A 19925-nucleotide genomic window follows, 5' to 3' on the forward strand; every position below is an offset into this window, starting at 1 on the left:
CAAACATGCCTAAACCCACTCATCATACGAAGTTATTTTCACCGTTCAAGCTTATTTTTTTTATAGCCTTGGCGGGGCGGGGCCATAGACTGGGCTGAACCGCTGAAGGGAAAAAGGGAAGGGAAAGGAAGGAACCCAGATGCAAGTTGAGTTTAGACCCAAGATTCAGCCTGTTGTTCGGGATACTTGATTTGTTGAAAACTTCCCCCTGTGGGGAAAATTTTTTGCGACTTCCGCAGAAAGATGAAATGATTCCCGCACATATTGGGATATCGGATACGGATACGATCGCTGCCGAGGATGTTGCGAATTTCCGATTAGTTGGTTATTGGTTATTAGTTCACTGGTTATAGGATTGGCTGGTTAGTTAAGCGGAGTTTGCTGCAATTTTCACCGGGTCACGGTGTCAACCACTCGCAACCCCCTTGTTCCCTTCCTTCTCCTCCTCCTCCTCCTCCTGTTCATGGGTAGTTGCAGATGTAGTAAAGTTGTCGGTCGGGCACTGTCCGAACTAGACTGTCTTCCGTATTCGTTTTCTTCCAGGTGCCGGCGTTTCGTCGTTCGGAAAGTCTTGGCCGAAAGAGAGAGGCGGTGCTGAAATCCCTGATGGTCTCCATGGGAGGGAGGGAAGGCTGTGGCATCCAGTCAGACTGTCAGAATTCTTTGTTTGGGGTTTGTGAGAGGAGGATTGCGTTCCTGGAGTGTCAGGTGTCTGACAGTCAGCCTTGTGAGGCTTACATAACGAGCTGCGCAATACTTACTAAGTTGGGACTAGTCGGGACACAGTAAGATCCTGGAAGTTTCGGGGCTGAACTTGGCTAGTATGGAAAAGATTCTTTGCTTATGCTGCGAGTGACTGAAAGCGTTATTGGTGATTACTATGGAGTAGGTAGACACGTTGTTCTTGATAATTTGATCAACATGGAGAAGATAATTGGTTTGTTGTGCTGCGGTTGGGGATGCTCTCTAGAGTACTTATTCACTCTGGATCAACCTCGCCTCCTTTTGTCCTATTCACTTCTGACAATGGGTTCAAATTGATCAGATAAAAGGATATCAGAGACATCTTTGTTAAACAGGCCAATTATACACCATGGCTGGTCGAGATGTTGAAGCATCGCGAAAATCCACTTATCTGCATCAAGACGCGTCGACGTGTCCAAATCTAATCTGATGGTGTGTATGTGAATGTAGTGATTGTTGGTGTTTGTTGACTTTGTAGTGCTTGATGTTAGTGCCAGCAGTTGCGTAGTGGTGGGAGGACAGGTGAGATAGAAGTAGGGACAGAATTGATAATATATACTGCGTAGATACAGTCTATATTGAATCAGCATGATAATTTTGTACTAGACACTAGTCCATTTAGACAGAATAATTGGTGTTGCTGCATCTGCACTTGATATGGATGAACATCACGGACTCCAAAACCCAACCCGACCGGTGCAAAACCCAACCCGACCGGTCCAAAACCCGCCAAAAGCCGAGGCATCCACACTACCAACCAGTCAACTTCCTTCCACCAACCACATATGGAAGAATGCGGGGCGAGAATTTAGAATGGCCTGACTCACTATCTATCTTGCATACTATTGTAGTAGTCAAGTGGACGCTGCAATCGCCAGAACAAGTTTACAAGTCTAGGCCCCGAAACAAATATTTAAGCTTACCGATGGCATCATGACTCCACCTCCTCAGTAGCATTCATATATAAGCCACATCACACTCATCCATCCAACTTTAAGCATTCCAGACCCAATCCACAATCCACATCTCACCACCTGCATAATAGTACCACACCATGTACACGACAGACACCCTCCCAACAAGCTTCTGCATAGCCCAAGCAATCGGCCTCAGCGGCGCCGCTTGGCTCTCGGGTACTACTCCCCATCCATCCTCAACCCACCAAACCCCAACTAACAATGATATATACAGGAAACATCTTCTCCCTATCATTGATGACAGTCCCAGCCCTTCTTCAATCCCACAGAGAGCACAATATTCCCCTATCAACAATCGCAAAACAGTGGGCCGTTGTCTACGAAACGGGAAAGAACCGCGCTCCCCCAATTGCTCTCTTCACCGCCACCACCCTCTTGTATCTATCTTGGGCGACGAGGGCAGAGAGTACGCTGGCGGCCATCGCACCACGGGGAGCTACCACTACGTATGCAATCTCTGCTGCATTGACGATTGCGATCGTGCCGTGGACCATTCTGGCCATGAAGGGGACGAATAATGCCTTGATGGAGAAGGCGAAGGTGGGCGTACAGGAGGAGAAGGATCCCCAGGAGGGGGAGAGAGTGTTGGGTTTGTTGAACAGATGGGCGTTACTTAATGGTGCTAGGGCTGTGTGGCCACTCGCTGGGTTCTTGGTGGGGTTGTCGGCTGTTGTGCCTTAATTTTATTATTTGGAGGATTATGTGAGGGAAATGCGTTTGGGGAATTGGGAAAGCTGGCGTTATTGATAATGTAGGATAGGATTGTTTTGCAGTTTGAATTGATGTATATTAAATGTATTACACCCGTCATTGGTAGCACAAAAAGCTGAACGGCAATTCTTGGTGATACCGTCACTGACAGATAGTGAGTGTTTCGAGAGGTAATTCCAGTATACATAATGAATACCCCAGAATCATCAAGACCAGGAAGATACCGTAGCGGGTTTCTAGATATAATTGAATATCGAACAGTAAATTTTCGGGAAACATGCAAAGGCTCAGGGAATTACCATCCGACTATTGGAAATAGGATGATGCTCGCGCCCCCTGTCCCGACTGGAATCATATGCTTCCAACAAGGGAAGAATATTCATATTCACAACTTTGAAAGCCACAGTATATGCAATTCAATGTATGTCACTCCCAATTTCACCGGACTCAATATGCAATGGAGAATATTCCATGTAAGCTACCATCATTCCCCGTCCATTTGCGTAGCATAAATACTCATGATCCCCTACCCCTTTGACTCTCTTCTTCAACATCTTCGTCTCTATCATCATTGTCATTTCCATACACCATACACTTTCCAAGTATTCAAGCAGAAACATCGCTACAAAATCCATACGAACAGCTTCACGCAATACACACACATTTAGCATGCCCTAAGCATGCCTTCTATACCAGTATCACTCTATTCGAAGAATGGAGATCGTGATATAACTACTATACGGTGCCAAGGAGAATTTTCTATAACATTGACCACCTATTCAAGCTCGCGAAAACCGCCATCTACCAATCAAAAAGAAGAGAAAAAAGCCTTTAGAAACTTCCTATTCTATCTATAACAAGGTTCAAAACCGAAGAGATTGAAGAAACGTTCGAGATATAATTCGAAGAGGCAGGCAGTAATTGGCTATTGTTGTAAAGACCTGAATTGAGGAATCTTCGATGGCTTCTCGATTCGACAACATCAACGGCTCCATCCGTGATTATGATGGACTCTCCAGTGGTTGCTTCATACAGACACATGAATATTGTGTACCGCTCATTGGAAGTGTATATCCACCAATACAGCATACCTCACAATAATCTACTACATAGAGAAAAGGTTGCTACCCACGCTGGGCTTGACATTTTCTGGATCTTTGGAGACACATGCGGGACCAAAAGCTATGCTATGGATTCATGGCTTTCTCCTACGAATTTACCAACTCCCATAGCCTGGTTTGGAGAAGTACCGGCTGAACAACACCTTATAATTATTGGAAGAAGAACTTACCACTATCCAAGATTAGGGGGCATATTTACCTCCGCAGAGACTCAAAATGCTTGCAGAACTCCGACTGTTTGGTGCAATCTGCGAGAAAGAAATCGTGAAAAGTTTTCGAATAAAGAAGGACAGAAGAGGGCTACCGGCACTTGACGCTACAAAAGGTGCATGGATAGGGTTACAAATGATGGAGTCGTTCTTCATGACCCCTCCATATCAAGCGAGAGGCGCAGCAGATAAGCTACGATTGGATATGCGAACCGATAAATGTCCCTGCTTCTGCTGTCTGACGGTTTATCCGTTCGCGCACTGTACCATATTCCCATGAAACGGCATTACGAGATCACCTGTTAGTGGTTTGATCAGCGCCACACTTGGACAAAAATTACGGAGAAGCAGCTAGCGTGGGATGGAAGCGCTATATATATATATATATATACATTCTGAAAGCTGATATAATTGCGTGATGTCCTGAAGAGGTTCGGGAAAGTACACATGTGTCGGGAGCGTGGATAGCTACAAGCAATTCTGGCTGTGGCTTGGAAGGAGAACCCAATGATGGAAGACAGACGTCTACAAAGCTTAGCGACGACGGCTGCGTATGACACGAAAAACCAGAGAATATGGTATTTCCTACCCCTTCTCTCAAGTTGAACGCTTGAAATACCATGCTAGCAAATACTGTATGACTCTGAGGATCATTGGCAGTCGAGAGCTCCGCTTCATCCTCCTTGTCACCGTCACTACTACTACTCTCCGAACATCTTAGAGAGCCCTCGTGATCTCAAATATATAGGCGAGCAGGATATCATTGATATTTCAATGCCACATGCTCGGCAAGACGCACGCGGAGTATACATAAGAATATCGGGCATAGAAACTGACTGCTATAACTGGGAGTCTCTACTCTTCAACAGTTGGACTTTGACAAGCTTATTCTATGATAGGTCTGGTATGTTCTCTATACCTATTGGTGGAACCACGGCCAAGACATACAGATCATCTCGACGCCGAGACAAAAAGCCAGCAATGCATGTGGGCTTGCGAGTCGTGGTACTGGACCGGTGGGGAAAAAGCAGATAAAAAGAGACGAGCAAGGCTTATGTTCACAGGATTGGAGGAGACAGTCAATCTTCGGCAGCCGCTACCAGAAACAGGTACTATGCTCTCGAGCGCCTCGTGCGGTCTATCAACGATTAGCTGATTTTGCTTTACAAAAGCCCTACATCAAATTGTGGGTTATTCCTCCATTCATGCGTTCGCTGTGGCTGATGCAGAGTGGCCACTCCTCGAAGAAACAGGCCACGAAAGAATGGATGTTCGCTAAAAGGGATTCAAACGAGGCGAAGTTATCAGAATTGGAAACCAACGAGGCATATTATAAGGACTAGAATCAGACGAGACCACGCCACAAGAATGGAATTCAAATTCGGAGATCCCACAACCAAAACCCTGCCTCGTGAAAGTCATCAATTAAACCACTTACGCGGGCCGCAGGGTTGATCACATGGCGTTAGCTGCGGTGATGCCAAATACCAGTGTATCCACACGACAAATGATGGCCGTCGCTTGATGCAAGTATCGTGATTGTTCTGGGACCATGTTGTTGCAGTCATTGGCTTCTCGTCACTATATTCGCACATCGACTCAAAAGCTTGTCGTGTCCGGAAAGAATATATACTTTGCACGCGAGCTATTATCAGTTTTTCAACTCTTGACCGAGAGAGACGTTCGCAATGTTGCTTTGTAGCTGACTTTCATAGCCATAAGCCCAAGCCTTAGTCCATGGTCATCTCTACCGGCATGATCAGTGACAGGGACGGTTGGATGGTGACACAGACTATGCAAATAATGTGGCAGCTTGTCCTCATCTTCGCTGGACTATGTTTGCTGAGAAACAGGATACGGTCAGCTGTCTTTTAGGAGCAACATTTCCCCTTGCTGTCGTTGGGGATGGCTAGGAACTGTCATTACCGATATGGAAACTAAACCACAGTGAACAGTGAATATATACAAGTCTTCAAACAGAACGAAAACGGAAATAGTTCCAGGCTCTCTGCAGTGATTGGGGCTACATCGACTTACGGACCAGGAAGTTTAAAACGGATTTCCCCCATCCCATTCTTGGAAGTAAGAATTCTGCAGGCATTTCTGACAGCCAGTCTTTATTCCAAGAAGATGAGAGCTAGCATGCAGCAAACAATCGGGAGGAAGGCATAGGAAATTAGCCCTTGAATTATACTCTCACCAAAGGAGGGAAGAGGAGATGACTATCGACCAGTAGAGTGTGCTGGCAATCAGAGATAAAGAGTGCTTATTACAATTTAGCATATAATTGCAGATTGGGGCCGATTTGTTTATTCTTAATTCTACCAGCCGCTCCACATTCTATCTGTTGTCTTTCCATGGTGGAAAGACCCCCCGGATGTCAAACCATGGCCAAATGCGCAGCCTGCCGATGAAGGACACCAACCACGACGACAATAACTGCGACGACTAGGACCCCCGCAGGAAAGAACCTGGCAGGCATACACCCCCGAGACAGGTTATAGTAGTCCAAAAAAGGGATAACCACGAATTACCTACAGCGAATAGCTACCTTGCATGTGAGGCGTACGGAATTATATCCTTAGGTTGGAATACGAGCTCGCTTTTACGCGTCTGCGCTCGCCGCTTTGTCGACAGTTCTTCATTTCTGTTTGCTCGTACTGTCTGTGAGACTAACTAAGCCGCATGGACACAGCTCTGGCCTGCATTATGGCGTCGATGGGTGATACTTTGGACGAGCTTAATGGTAATATGGATGAAGATGGAGCCTAGCACTGCGGGGTTTTCAGTACATGATGTCGAGCTGGTCAGCATCCTTGAGCTGTAGTATAATGTCTTTACGACTAATGTATCTTACTTAGAGTACATCCATTGACTAGATATCAGTGAATGACCCAAAGTGGAAATATGCGACCGTGACAAAGTGCAATCATTGGTCCTTGTGCTGGCGATCAATAGTAGATTACCTAATGCATGTTCTCCTCCAGAGCTAAAATATAATGCAGTGGCATAGGCTACAAATTGTGGCATGCTCTTCTTCGCTATAATATATAAAGCAGCAGCTTCTGGAAAATATCAGTAGTCCAGGTAACTGACCCCAGTCCCAATATCTCCATACTCTGTGGGTCGATTGTAGCAGGTAACAAATGACATATGATTGGACACATCACGTGGTGATCTACATTTTAGAGCCATCAACCTGCAACACTGTGCATAAGCGCCATTCGTATAGCCATTCAGTCGGCCCATGCATTAGTGGTAGGTTTTAGAGCGACTGTCCTGCACCCATGTGCATTAGTGCATCTTTTAGAGCAATCGCATTGCAACACCGTGCATGCGTACTGATTTTAGAGCCATCCTATATGCAGTCTTGGGCATGAATGCAACTTTTAGAACCATCGACCTGCAATACTGTGCATTAGCTCCATATTTAGAGCCATCCCATATGCAACCATGTGCATTAGCTCCCTATTTAGAGCCATCAACCTGCAACACCGTGCATTAGCGCCTCTCTTCAACATGGTCTGTGCAGAAGCTGACATGCATGATTGTGCTACCCAAACCATAATACCATTGGCTATTAGACACAATATACTCCACACCCTTATGCGCAGCTCTGCATAAAGAATCACTTCTTGTGTAACCAGGATATGGCCTGTGCAGTATCCATGTGAGGAAGATGGGTAATTTCGAGCGGGGCTTTAAAATACCAGAACTATAGAAGGGGCTCGAAGCTCGGAGGGCGGGTCCAGGCTAGTGACTTCAGGCTCGCGGGTCTTAGTCAGCAGGATCCGGCTCGGCCCGGGCGAGCCCGCTGGTGGCGGGCTCGCCCTGCCATGTCTATACGAATCTATGGCGTTTAGTGATTGATTCCTTACCTAGTCGACAGGCTTTCTGCCCTGACAAGTAGATCCTATCACAGAAATCATCTATAAAATAATAGTATACTCAGAGCAGTCCTAGACTTTGCGGAAGTATTGCAGGGATCCCGAAACTTATACATTATAAGAATAGTAAAATATAATTCCAGGCACTGGCTATTATAGACTTTGATAAGGCTCCTATTTTGTCAGGAAAGTGATAGTTTATAATGAATAGGTATACATAGAGTGTGGATATAGTATTACCCTGTACATCGCTCAGGCGAGGGGACACTGTATGAATCAGCAACAACAACGTTGTAAATATCTCATCCATCGAGGGGCCAGAGCTGCGAAGGAATTCGGGCGATGATATATTGATGGTAATCCATTGGGGCCTCAAAATATTCATCTCCGGCTAGTTCCTTAGCCTGGGCGGGTAGTAGGAAGGCTCCTCCTTCCTCATTCACTGAGATTGCATAACCTCTAGGTATGATTTGAATACGCGTAATTCCACCGGAGATCTTCTCTGATAGAGTCATTAGGATTCCATGGGGACCGACAGCGCGTTGGCCAGAGGAAATTGGGAGGCGGAGAAAGATGCGGGGGTCCTGATTGCTGAGGCCTCTCCCACGTTGGCTATTGCTTCTCTCGTGTATTGGGTTTAAGAGTAATAGCCTGCCACGGTTTTCTGCCTGTCTTAGGAGTGGCTAGCGAGGCTTAGGATGGTGCCTGGGAGTCTGCCTGGCTAGACGGGCTTCTGGCTGGGCTAGTTGACCTGGTTGCCTAATCGACTGGAGGGGAGCTACTGCAGACTTCCGGGGGAGCATTGCTTAGCTAACTTGGCGAGCTAGATGAATGTCCCTTTGCAAGCTCCTTCGGTCGGCCCTGTAGTGAGGATACCGTTGCGTCAAATGCCTCTGCGAGCGAGGTTAGCGCCAGCTTTCAATTCTTAAAAAGGAGGAGTTGATCAGTTACTACCGCAGTCACCCGCTGGTAGATGAGCTGGGCAACTGGCTTGTTAGGTGCAGGTTTTGACGGCGCTGTAGGAATCTTGAATGGGTATAGTAGTGCTATCCTTTCCGAAGAGTTGCAGATGAGGGGGCTGGGAGTGGTAGGCGGCTCCGAGGAATCAGGGTTTTCCAGAATGTGCGGCGTTCCCGGGACGTCGCTGTCCGCATGGAGATCATCCATCTCCATCAGGTGGAGGGGGAGAGCCTTTTGGTCAGGAAGTGTCTGCCAAAATGAGTTGTGTATATGCATATACAACCGCGATCAACCGTTGCGTTGTGATCGGCTAGACTCAGTTAATGTTAGATCCATTGACTCGATTATATGATTTTTTGGGCCTTATCAGTCACATGGTGTCCACTAACTATGTTTTAGGGAGAGGATTATCATTTCAGTTATAATGCTAAGAATATCTCCCTAATGCATTTATACAGATATCATGACGTGGTCAAGTTCTCTTAGGCTTTTTCTTGCAACAGACAAAACACTAGCCCAGCCCAATTGAAAATAACCCCCAGATACATGACATGGTTGATTAGAACACTTTTGGCATGCCGTCCCCAGTAGAATTCAAGAGGCAATTGCTCGCTGCTCAGAAAATCCAGCCTCCAGATTGTCAGTGCCCTTCAGAAGCAGGTACATTGCACGGGGCTGAGGCTTTAATGCCTAGCCAGTAGTCAATAACTGTACGGCAACAATTAATCCTAACACTTGTTTGGGTTACACCTCTCTTAGCAGGTTGAGATGCCTTTCCCGATGATTATCCGAGATGAGTTATGAATGGCCGCCGGCGAATAGTCTGAGAATAAGGCCGGGTAAAATCACAGAGGGAAACGGTTTGAATTGGTTCCTGGAGGTTGAGCTAGCTTGTTGCGTAATCTTTGGGCTAGTGCAAGAACCTATCTCCAGACTTCGTTTCATGCTTAACCTGCAGTAGTGGACTATTTCTTGTGTATCGCCTCGCAACCTTTTGCTTTTGCATCCCATCGATTTTGTTCTAGCCCCACTGATGTTGAACATCCATCAGTCCTGATCAGCCATCCTTTAATTCAGTCTATTGGTCCGTTTGGGGTGCTTTTCCGGTCTTTAGGCTATAAAAAAAGGATGCATCCCGACTTTGACTTTAAAGAGACTGTCATACATGTCTTTACACCAATTGATATTGGTAGGCCCTTTTATTTTCTGCTGCCTAGAATAATCTGCCTGACTGTTAGTGAAGCATCTCAGAATATGGAGGCAGCTATAAACAACGATCACGTTTACCAGTCGCGAAACATGTGAAAATTGGGATATGGGGTATGAGAAAAGGTCATAACAATGCGAGGCCCCATTCGGAGGTTCCTATTCGCGAACATTAGTATCTTCGGTAAAGCCGAACCCACACTGATATGAAAGGTGCAACCGTACTCAGCTTACTACGTAGTCCATAAGCTGAAGTGATGGCGACTCACTGCATCCGGTTATAGCATTCCTAATCTGGGAAAGTGCATCGCTGCACTCGGCATTATGGTATATGTGTGCTCTACTTATTGTGCTGACGTCTGTCTCATCACAGCTATACCATATCCGGGGAGACCCAACTCAATAATCACTGTATTTAATACGTCACTCACGAAATTGTTTCCATGTATCTATTCTCATGCTGAGACATGTATTGAGATTATCACCGCTGCTTCTTTCGAATTGTCATTGTTGCTACTACAAGCAGCACTTGTGGGGTTTGTTCTCGTATCTCGCCTCTATTATATTTCTGTAATGCGAATGAAGTGATAGCCCACAGGCCTCAGAGCTGGGCCGGGTTACGGGATACGGATTGACTAGGTGGGGACCGAGGAACGAAAGATAGCAACTCACTACGGCTCCCTATCCCTCGCGAGAACTTGGACTTGCGCGTCATAGCTGTCGCCAAAACCTATGGTTTAAATTCTCCGCGGGCAGTAATAGGCATTACGTATGTGGGTGGAATCGGGCTTTCCGATCGGTATTCAAATCTGCGATTCGCATTGGCTGATGCTTATAAACTAGCGCGTGGTGGTGATAAGTGGCATCCAATCAAATGTAAGGTAACTTTAAATCTCTCGTCGCTTGACCATAAATCTTCAGCTGAGATTGTGGGGAAAAAAGGATTGATCTGCTATGAATTGGGGACCCACATTCCACATTTGCACAGTTGCATACTTGGTTTGCAAGGATATCTTCCAGACTTCAGCTGCTCGGATGTAAGCCACCACAAGTCATCGCCTTTAATAATACAGATCACTTTCATAACTAGATCCCCCCTTATATCTTGCCGTCTCTATCTGTGTACCGATTTCTATCATACTCTTGTGATCACTTACTCCTTCAACCAGCAATCATGTCTTCGAATCCAAAGCAAGAACAGCAGGATGCTTCTAAGCTGGATACCACACCATCATTTACAGACAACCCTGAGTCCCAGATCACAGCTGACATCAACAAATCTGAGCCGGCCTGCGATTCGCAGCCCACGACTACCGAACCACGTGAAGTGCGTCTCCCTTAGTCTGTATTCAGTTGTGCGTCGTGGATAAACTTAACCATTGATTGTCTTTGGCTCTGCAGGAACGCATGTTTATGAGCTTCGATACCCCCTGTAGCCTCAGTGTTAAGAGACACGAAGATCCTGAGGAAGAAGCTCTCTGAGCAACTCAAAAGGAATCGCTGGACATGGGACCGAGACATGCACAAAGAAAACGAGCAAGAGTCTATGAATTATGGCAGAAGAGAATAGATGGGACAGAATTTGAGAGGCAAAAACACGAACCGAACTGTACCTGGTAATGTTTTTGTACAGACACTGAGATACAGCCTGATCAGAGTATATCATATCTGAAGACGCCTCACCGTGTGGAGCTTGGCCTTTGGATTGATGCGCAACCGGTAACCGCGTATTCTGTGCAACCAAGCACTGTATGCTATAGTAGACAGTTATTTCTCCCATTTGTACAAGTATGACGCCTATTAACATCTCATATTGCATCGCCATAACATAAACCAAAAAAATCGTAATAGGCTGGAGCTAGAAGTATCTGAAATAAATTAGAAGTGGGATTGAGATGACTCGATTTTAACAATGCGTGAAATGTTTGATCTTCCTAACCAATCACCTCACTGATCTGGTATGGTGAGGCGGTTGGCGCTGGCCGAGAACGCGTTCTGCCGATTGACCCGCCCCTTGAAGGAGAACGAGGTAGTCGATTACGTATCCACTTCTCTCTGTAATTGGAACTAGACAAACATTTCCGAATGCAGTAGTGAACATGCCAATCAACACAGCAGCTCCATCGTCATGCATTAGCGCTATTGAGTCCATGCAAATGAGGGGCTGGCTGAACCCCCTGCGCACAGCGCCATTGAGTTCAGGCGAATGCGTGGCGAGCTGAGCTCCCTGCACGCAGCACAGGAACAAAAAGAGACATTGGAGTCCATTTGATCAATCCGAAGGTTGCTCACAAGTAATTCCTCCCGACAGCAGTGACACCCCATCATGGCCATTTTTAGCAAATTCAAGAGGAAGAAGGCGTTCCCCTTGGAACAATCCGTTGGAAAAGATCAAACCAAAGAAACTCCTCCATATGCAACTGTTGCAGAACAACCCCGTTCAACGCTGCCTGCGCCGGTATCAGAGAAGCAGGAACAACCGAAGCCGTTTCAGTCGCAGTCACCCGCAAGGTCGCCGCAGCCAAATGGACATCCAACGCACGAAGTTGAAGTTCCTACCAGCAACGCCTCCAATGTTGTCGCAAAGCCTACGGATATGCCTGTGGACGATGAATATGCACAAGCCTGGCTTGACGCCCACAACATGGTGAAGGAGCTCGCTAAACAACGGGGACAACCCATTGACGGCAGCCTAGGCATAGCTGATGTTTTGAAAAATCTAAACGAAGCCCCGAGCAGCAGGAAAGACAAGATTTGGAACGGTTTTCAACACGTCTTGGGTGCAATCCAGAAAATTGGTGGTGCTGCTGCGAGTGTAGCGTCGAAGGTAATACACATACTTGAAGAGATTCTCATATAATATACACCCCCATCAATGCTCGTTGATTAACAGGGATAGGTTTTTGCACCTGCTACGGACTGCTACAATGTCGTAAACTTCGTCATTGATACTTTCAAGGGCTATCAGGGTGCATACGATGCTTTGGACAGCCTTTTCGATCAGTGCGCGGATTACCTAACCCGCTTAGGTTACTACGAAGGGCGAATGGACAAGAACTTGCGCGCGCTGTGTGCTCAGTCACTCAAGTTATTCATCGAAGTATGCAGGAAAGCTGTAGCCTTGCGCGGATCAGTTGCAGGAAAACTTAAAGTGTTTACTCGCGTCATGTTTCTGAGCGACAATGGCATCAGCTCACTACTAAACGAAATGGACAAACTGACCAACAAAGAGAAGTTGTTGGTCTTGGCCCAAACATTTAAGAATGCACATGATGGATATCGTGCGACCTTGAGGGTGGAGGGGCTTGTCTCTGAGAGGCACGCCTTGGACATGGAAGCAAATAGAGAAAAAGTTATCATCAAAGCATTAGGGCTTGCGTGTGAGCCGACGCCTACCTGGCGCTCCAGGTATCGTGAATATTTGAATCAGCGACTACCGGACACAGGCCAGTGGATACTCAGGGAACCAGTCTTTGCCAACTGGGAGAAGGGTCAGTCCCAAGCGAATATCCTGGCGATTGAGGGTGGCAGTGGCTCCGGAAAGAGCTTTCTTGCCTCGGCAATCATCCATCATCTGCTTCACAAGAAATCAGCAAACGAGACAGATCCCCGAGCCTCCACGGCATATTATTTCTTCGAGGGGACTGCGCGAGAAGCTGTGAAGAATGCCATGAACCTCGAGACCTCGGCAAAGTCCATTGTTTGGCAGTTCACCCAGATGGAGAGGCTCTATAAAAAGTCCGTCGCGAGAATATGTGAGGAGCGCCGAGAGCTCGATCCAGCAAACATCTCAAGCGAGCTGCTCTTTGAAAACTCAGATCTGCATGAAATGAACGTCCAGTTCTACATTGTTATCGACGGCCTGACTGGTCAGATGGGAGAAGGCATGCTACGGTTTCTGAAACGCGCGTCCGCCCTGAAGTCAGGTCGACGTGTTCGTGTACTCCTGACTGTCGACGCACAATGTTTCCAGCATCTGGCTAAAATGGAAGACATCTCCTTCGATTCCATCCCCATTAGCCCAAAGAATCGGCCGGATGTGGAAAACGTTATCCGGTGGAGAATGGATTCAATGCCAGCGTTCAAGGATGCGACACGCCCCAGAATATCACAGCTACGGACGAAAGTCTGCAACGAGCTTTATCAAGCAACCCAGGGTGATTACTTCAGGATCAATCTTGCTCTGGACGATATCAGCAAGCGGGAATATGAATCCGATATCGAGAATGCCCTGACAAATGCACGCAAGGGACGCATAACGCAAGTTAGAAGCGAAATTGAAGGACTCAATAAACACTGCTCCGAGACAGAAATCTTAGAGATCAATGAGATCGGTCTTTGGATACGGCGCTACAGGGAGCCTCTGACAGTGAAAGCGATGACGGCAGCTCTATATGTGAAGGGCGGGAAATTGTCCCTCCTTACGCTACCAGATAAGATCAAGCACAAATACACTCTGTTCAAGATCATAAAGGGTGAAATCGATTTCCGGGCTGACGAAGTTGATGAAGCCATCCCTTCGAAGTGCCGTTCCCAAAGCAAGGCGGAGGAAGAGGAGGATGAGCAGCTACAGGGCGCAGGGACAGTCTCCCCCGGCGAAATGCCATGGTCAAACATTTCCTCTCCACGGTCTGTCCACAGGAGACGTACAACAAGTTAGAAATCGACCGGTTTCTCGAACAGAAAAAGCAGATTCGTGATAAAGACCTGATATGCAAAGATGATCCCAACATAGAGGAAGCGAAGATGGCGCTCACTTGCCTACGCCTTCTCACGGAAGAGGTAGGCCAACCAAGCGACCTTGTATCGTACGCGAGAAGCAATCTCGCAGAACACATGTCCGCTGTCAACTTAGCCCTGGTGCAGGTTGATTACAAGACCACGTTTGGGCCCTACCTTGTTAAGCTCTTCACTGTTGACTCTTCGATTGATACCCTGCTCAACAATAACGGGTTATCCGGTCCCTCACCCTCTCAACGGCGAGAAGTTCGTCAGCTATTATTCAACAACGCCACTACGGATATAATCCTTCAATGGCTCAATGACGAGGCGGTCATTTTGAATGTCAACAATGAAGCTCGTGGATGGATCACCGGTCCAATTCGCAATGAGGGTCGCCGAGCCTTGTTGATGCCAGCGGCGATGCGAATGGCCAGGCATCTGGTGCACGAACCACACTTTGTACCATTCATAAGACATGCATTTGAATTTCTCGAGGGCTTTCTCAATAAGGTAAGTTGCCCCTTTGGGTCTAGCTAGAATGATTACCTCAAAGCTTTGCTAACAACCCACTGAAGTTCGAAAATCCTAGCGAACAAGAAAAGCTTGATTCCATCAGCAGAATTGCAAGTGTTGAGAGGTGGTGCGAGAAAGTACTTAAAGGGCCGAAGGACGCTTTGTGGCACACACAGATAGGCAGTCTTTTGAATAGTCATGGTCACAAGGAGTTGGCGGAAGCCCGAGCCCGACAAGCCTTGGCACTCAACGCAGCGGACTGGCGAGCCTCTACCCTTCTGGCCGAAGTAGTCGAGGGCAGTCGAGGAATTGAGACCTTAAAACCTGCCATAGAGCGCCTTGCGTCAAGCGACGAATGGAAGCAAAACGCTCTGGTGCGGTTGGGACTCGCCAAGATGCTGTTTATCACCGCGGAGCTCAGCTGGAAGGAAGGGCAAGCCGATACGGCTATCAGCTACTGGTCACGGGCGGTTGACGTTGATTTCACTGACAATGTTCGCGTGATCCGGTGTTTAAAGTCGTACGCCAATGGTGAGCGCTGGGGGGAATTCATTGCGGTTCTGCGAAAGATGGACGAGAGATCAACGGAGCAGCAGCAGGGCACGTCTGAACTGATAGCTGCAAGAAGTTTTCCCCATGATATGTTTTTGCAGGCGGCTCTTCATACCAGTGAGCTCGCATTTGCCGTCGGCGCTTACGAGCGATCCATTCAGCTGATTGAGGAGCGCGGAGAGCGCGCTACGTTAAGCCTTCTCCGATACCGCTTTGGGCGGGCAATAAATGCACAACAGAACGGCTCGTCCAGGGCAATTAAGCAGTGGCGCCAGGCCCTCGACGGCGCAGACTCATACACAATGTCAACATTGATCAGTTGTATAGCGCCATATTACGTGCAACAAGCCATGGCGGCAGGCCCCGATACTGAAGCCGTTTCAGCCTATCTTGAAAAGATTGAAACGCTTCTACCCGAGGGCGTACCCGAAGCCGAGGTCATACTCCCACCTCGGGTATATATTGCACGGTACTACAAGAAGCAAGGCAATCTGTCTGAGGCGAAGCGGATCGCTCGACACGTCGTGCAGCTAAGCCTGGAGATCCTCTCCGATGATGATGAAGGAAATGACCTACCAGCCTACAATCAGCTCCTGTCGATATTCATCGCTTTTGGTGATATCAAGAACGCACTGGCAACGCGTGCTCTTATAGCTGTACATTTTATGGAACAGCAAATCGATTGCGATGGCGACTGCAACCGCTCCATGAATATAGCCGAGGAGATGAAATGGTGTCAGGATTGCATCCTTGTCCATTTGGATGAAGAGTGCCGCCGAAAAGTTGAGCAGAATCGTCTTCCATACTCTACTTGTAATGCGTCACATGAGTTACTTCGAGCTCCGCGGATGGAAGAGTCCTTACGTAACATGCCGAAGGACAGTGTACCATTTGGAGATGACTGGGTCTCGTTTACGGATTGGTTGGGGCTCATCGAAAAGGATTATGTTAGCTTTGAATGAACATACGCAGAAAGCAGGACCAGGAATGAAGCCAGGACAGATTATCGGGGTTTTATTTCTTTGAAGTTAGGATCGTAAGTGAGCCAAATTCAGCAGCTTGTACCAATAGTCGCAGGGGGGATGACTTACGTTGTCATGTAAGGAGTCATGTCTGGAGGGAATATATGTCCTTTGTCTCTGGTTAGTTCTGCGCCATATATGAGACCTGGCGATAAGGTCTTGGTAGAATATTTTATGTATTTTGTCTTTAAACATATTGAAGTGAATCATCGGCAGAGAGCCCTTCTTGGCCAAAAAACCCCCCCAATTCAACATCGTTGCGGAGTTTGTCAGGGAATCGTCCAAAGAGCACATTACCTAGTGTCACGATGCCCTTAGCCGCATTGATCAGGCCATAGTCCACTCCGATGTGAATACATAAATCCTGGTCCGTGAAAGGAAGGCAGAAACGGCAGAAATTCACATCATCTGTTTTGCACTAGCAGCTAAACATATCGCCTAGACTTGCTGCCTTGCAGCTTCAAATCGTCCATGATATGATATGATAACGGATAGCAAACCACATCCCTTGAGTTCCTTCTGAAAGTTAGGAACCAGTGGCCATGGTGTGGTGAATTGCCGGGGCCGACCGGAGGAAATGCGGCCCCGGTCTATTTCAGCAATGCAAACAACCGACTTCCCAAGTGTATGTATCATCCTGGATCCCTGTGAGCTTCTGTTGTGTGAATAAGTGATGTTGTTCAGCTATGTGCTGTTGTACCCTAAAAAAAAAAAATGCCACGATGTCAAGTACACCATCATTATCTTTTATCATTCAGAATTATTCCAATTCCTCTACTAAAGTCCGTATAGATCCTGGTCGAGGGCTCTTGTTCTCTATGAAATCACATACGCGACATACTAGATATACATCGAGGCACGTGGACACTACAAGTGTGATTCATCATTAGTTAGTACCAAGTTCAGGCCTGTTCTGGTTTGAAATACCGCTTGTGTTCAAGGGCTATCACAACTCTTATTTACTCCATTCCCCAACGGAGTGTAACCTGCTAGTAGTCTATTTTTCTTAGTTTTAATAACTGAAAATAATATACTGCATCATCCACACAGGAACAAATACCACAACTACTCTAGCGCTATATATCCGAAACCCAATAACAAAAACATCAAATGGTAAAGCAAAAGAAAAGCAACTCAAAACAGATAGAACAGAATGAACAACATCACCATCATCACATACCCTAGAGCCACTTACTCAACCTTATCTAAACCACCACAGACGCCCTCCCTTTTAGCCCCCCAACATCCTTCGCCTTAAACCTCGCCAACAACCCTGCCAACGCATCCCGTCTCTCATTCATACTCGCCAGCTTCCCCCTCTGAATCTTCCCACTAACAGTCCGCGGGATCCTATCAACGAAGAAAACGCCCCCATCCAACGCCTTATACGCCGCCAACCGCTGACGCGCAAAATCATACACCTCATCGGAACTGACTCTAGCACCGGGGGCTCTAGCTCGCACGACATACGCGCGGGGAGCCTCCGAGCTCCCATCGGAAAGACAGGTGCCGATGACTGCGACGTCCGCGATGAGGGGGTGCTGGAGCAGCACGGCTTCGATTTCGGCGGGACAGACTTGGTATCTATAAAATCCAGAGTGGATTGCGTTAGCCGTTGGTATGGGGTCAGTCATACTGAAGTATGAGAATGGTATCAACATACCCCCGCACTTTAATCAACTCCTTCGTTCTTCCGACGATGAAATACTCGCCGTTCTTGACATAGGCCACATCGCCGGTATCGAACCAGCCTTCAGCATCAACCATTGACTCATTACGTCCCAGATATCCCGTGAATAATCCCGCTCCTCTCACGTACAACTGTCCCGGGACTTCATCATCCTTGACCACTTCGGCACCAGACACAAGTCGTGCCTCACATCCCGCAGTAACGGTTCCAATACTGCCCAGATCACCCTGTCCTGATCTGCCATTCGCAGGATAGCATTGTTGAAAGACGACCCCACACTCCGTCATACCCCAGACTTGGCCTGCACAGGCATCTGGGTGCAGCATGTCCTGGAAGGCAGACATGGAGTCACGATCGATAGGGGCCCCTGCAACGCCGATGTATCGGAGGGAGGAGAGGCGGGTTTTGACATCCAGAGTGGCAGGTGCTTGGTTTAGCATATGAACCATGGCAGGGACGAGGTAGGTCTCGGTGATTTGGTATTGGTGCACAGTGGACAGGAAGACAGGGAGTTGGAACTCGCGGAGGAGGTAGAGGGGTTCGCCGTAGCGGATGGGAAAGAGGTGTGTCCAGAGGGAGCTGAAGAGGTGGAATATGGGGAGGGAGATGAGACGAGTCACGGGGTAGGGAGGAGAGTGGGCGATGGAGGTGTGTTGGGCCATGAGAGAGGCATGGGAGAGCACGGCGGCTTTGGGAAGGCCGGTGGTGCCGCTGGTGGAGTAGAGGGCTGCTGGGGTGGAGGCTGCGGTTGCTGCGTCGGGGATGGCGAGGGGAGCGGAGGTGCCATGCGATAGAAGGGTGAGGAGGTTGGGTTTATCTGTATTCTGGGGAGGAGGAATGGATGGGTCGTGCACGAACCGGATGGTCTCAGTGATGGTGGCATCGTCTAGAAGGAGGACATGGTCGTCAGGCAAATTATGCTTGTTAGCAATGGTAAGCACAGTTGAAGATCCCTCTGGCTCGGTGATGATCCATTTGGGATGGGTTAGGGAGACGGTGTGGTTGAGCTCTTGCAGTTGGCTGTGTGGGTTGGAGCCCATGTAAACGCCACCAGCGCCAATAATGGCGAGGAACAGGGCGGTGTAGAGAACCTAAGGATGACAAGAGAAGAAAAGGTGAGCCAGAGGCTTGCATAGTAGGCTAGGATAGACGTACGTTGTTCCCCGTATGAAGTAAGACGCAATCACCCCGATCCAGGCCATGGGCCTTCAGCCCGGCAATCAGAGTGTGCACCAGGAACCTGAATTGGGTGGCATTGAGAAACCGGCAGGGCTCCTGGGGGTCGATGAATAAGGGCTTGCAAGGGTCATACTCAATCTGGGCGTCCAGGGAGAATGTGACCACGTCATGTGAATGGGAGGACTCCATCGTGGGTGCAGTGAACTGACAGAAGAAAAGTGTGAACGAGAAGATTAGGGGGTTCTGGGATGAACAAGTTGGGGGGAAGCCAGGGCTTCTTATAGCCTTCTCATGACCAGAAAGCTCGGGGCCTACGGAGTCTACGGAGAAACTCATCGGAACAGGTGCCAGCTACAAATCAGAATCCCAAAAAGACACCAGATGTCTTGGCGTGTGAGCAGGGAAGCCTCCACGATCTCAGGAGCTGGATTG

General features: G+C 47.8%; 6 protein-coding genes across 6 annotated transcripts; 4 read left to right on the top strand and 2 right to left on the bottom strand.

The window, feature by feature from the left end:
- Positions 1-1798: 1798 nt before the first annotated feature.
- An04g04280 (uncharacterized protein) lies at positions 1799-2402 on the top strand (the record flags this gene model as incomplete). The annotated part of the gene is made up of 2 exons (XM_001401757.1): positions 1799-1877; positions 1936-2402. 2 exons carry the CDS (start codon positions 1799-1801, stop codon positions 2400-2402), a joined length of 546 nt encoding a protein of 181 aa, XP_001401794.1.
- A 218-nt stretch (positions 2403-2620) lies between these two features.
- On the top strand, positions 2621-5105 carry An04g04290 (hypothetical protein; the record flags this gene model as incomplete). Its single annotated transcript, XM_059747470.1, has 5 exons — positions 2621-2853; positions 3372-3678; positions 3740-4006; positions 4390-4666; positions 4705-5105. 5 exons carry the CDS (start codon positions 2621-2623, stop codon positions 5103-5105), a joined length of 1485 nt encoding a protein of 494 aa, XP_059600535.1.
- Positions 5106-6438: 1333 nt separating this feature from the next.
- An04g04300 (hypothetical protein) lies at positions 6439-6929 on the bottom strand (the record flags this gene model as incomplete). Its single annotated transcript, XM_059747471.1, has 3 exons — positions 6439-6583; positions 6620-6803; positions 6881-6929. 3 exons carry the CDS (start codon positions 6927-6929, stop codon positions 6439-6441), a joined length of 378 nt encoding a protein of 125 aa, XP_059600536.1.
- Positions 6930-8173: 1244 nt separating this feature from the next.
- On the top strand, positions 8174-11297 carry An04g04310 (hypothetical protein; the record flags this gene model as incomplete). Its single annotated transcript, XM_059747472.1, has 8 exons — positions 8174-8275; positions 8347-8403; positions 8521-8553; positions 8623-8854; positions 9198-9269; positions 10455-10696; positions 11008-11142; positions 11217-11297. The coding sequence occupies 8 exons, from the start codon at positions 8174-8176 to the stop codon at positions 11295-11297; spliced, it is 954 nt and encodes a 317-aa protein (XP_059600537.1).
- An 844-nt stretch (positions 11298-12141) lies between these two features.
- Positions 12142-16564, top strand: An04g04320 (uncharacterized protein; the record flags this gene model as incomplete). The annotated part of the gene is made up of 4 exons (XM_059747473.1): positions 12142-12642; positions 12715-14470; positions 14536-15047; positions 15113-16564. 4 exons carry the CDS (start codon positions 12142-12144, stop codon positions 16562-16564), a joined length of 4221 nt encoding a protein of 1406 aa, XP_059600538.1.
- A 1265-nt stretch (positions 16565-17829) lies between these two features.
- On the bottom strand, positions 17830-19682 carry An04g04330 (uncharacterized protein; the record flags this gene model as incomplete). Its single annotated transcript, XM_001401762.3, has 3 exons — positions 17830-18208; positions 18288-19405; positions 19470-19682. 3 exons carry the CDS (start codon positions 19680-19682, stop codon positions 17830-17832), a joined length of 1710 nt encoding a protein of 569 aa, XP_001401799.3.
- Positions 19683-19925: the final 243 nt, after the last annotated feature.

This window comes from Aspergillus niger, assembly GCF_000002855.4.
Source record: "Aspergillus niger supercontig An04".
Classification (NCBI taxonomy): Eukaryota; Fungi; Ascomycota; class Eurotiomycetes; order Eurotiales; family Aspergillaceae; genus Aspergillus; species Aspergillus niger.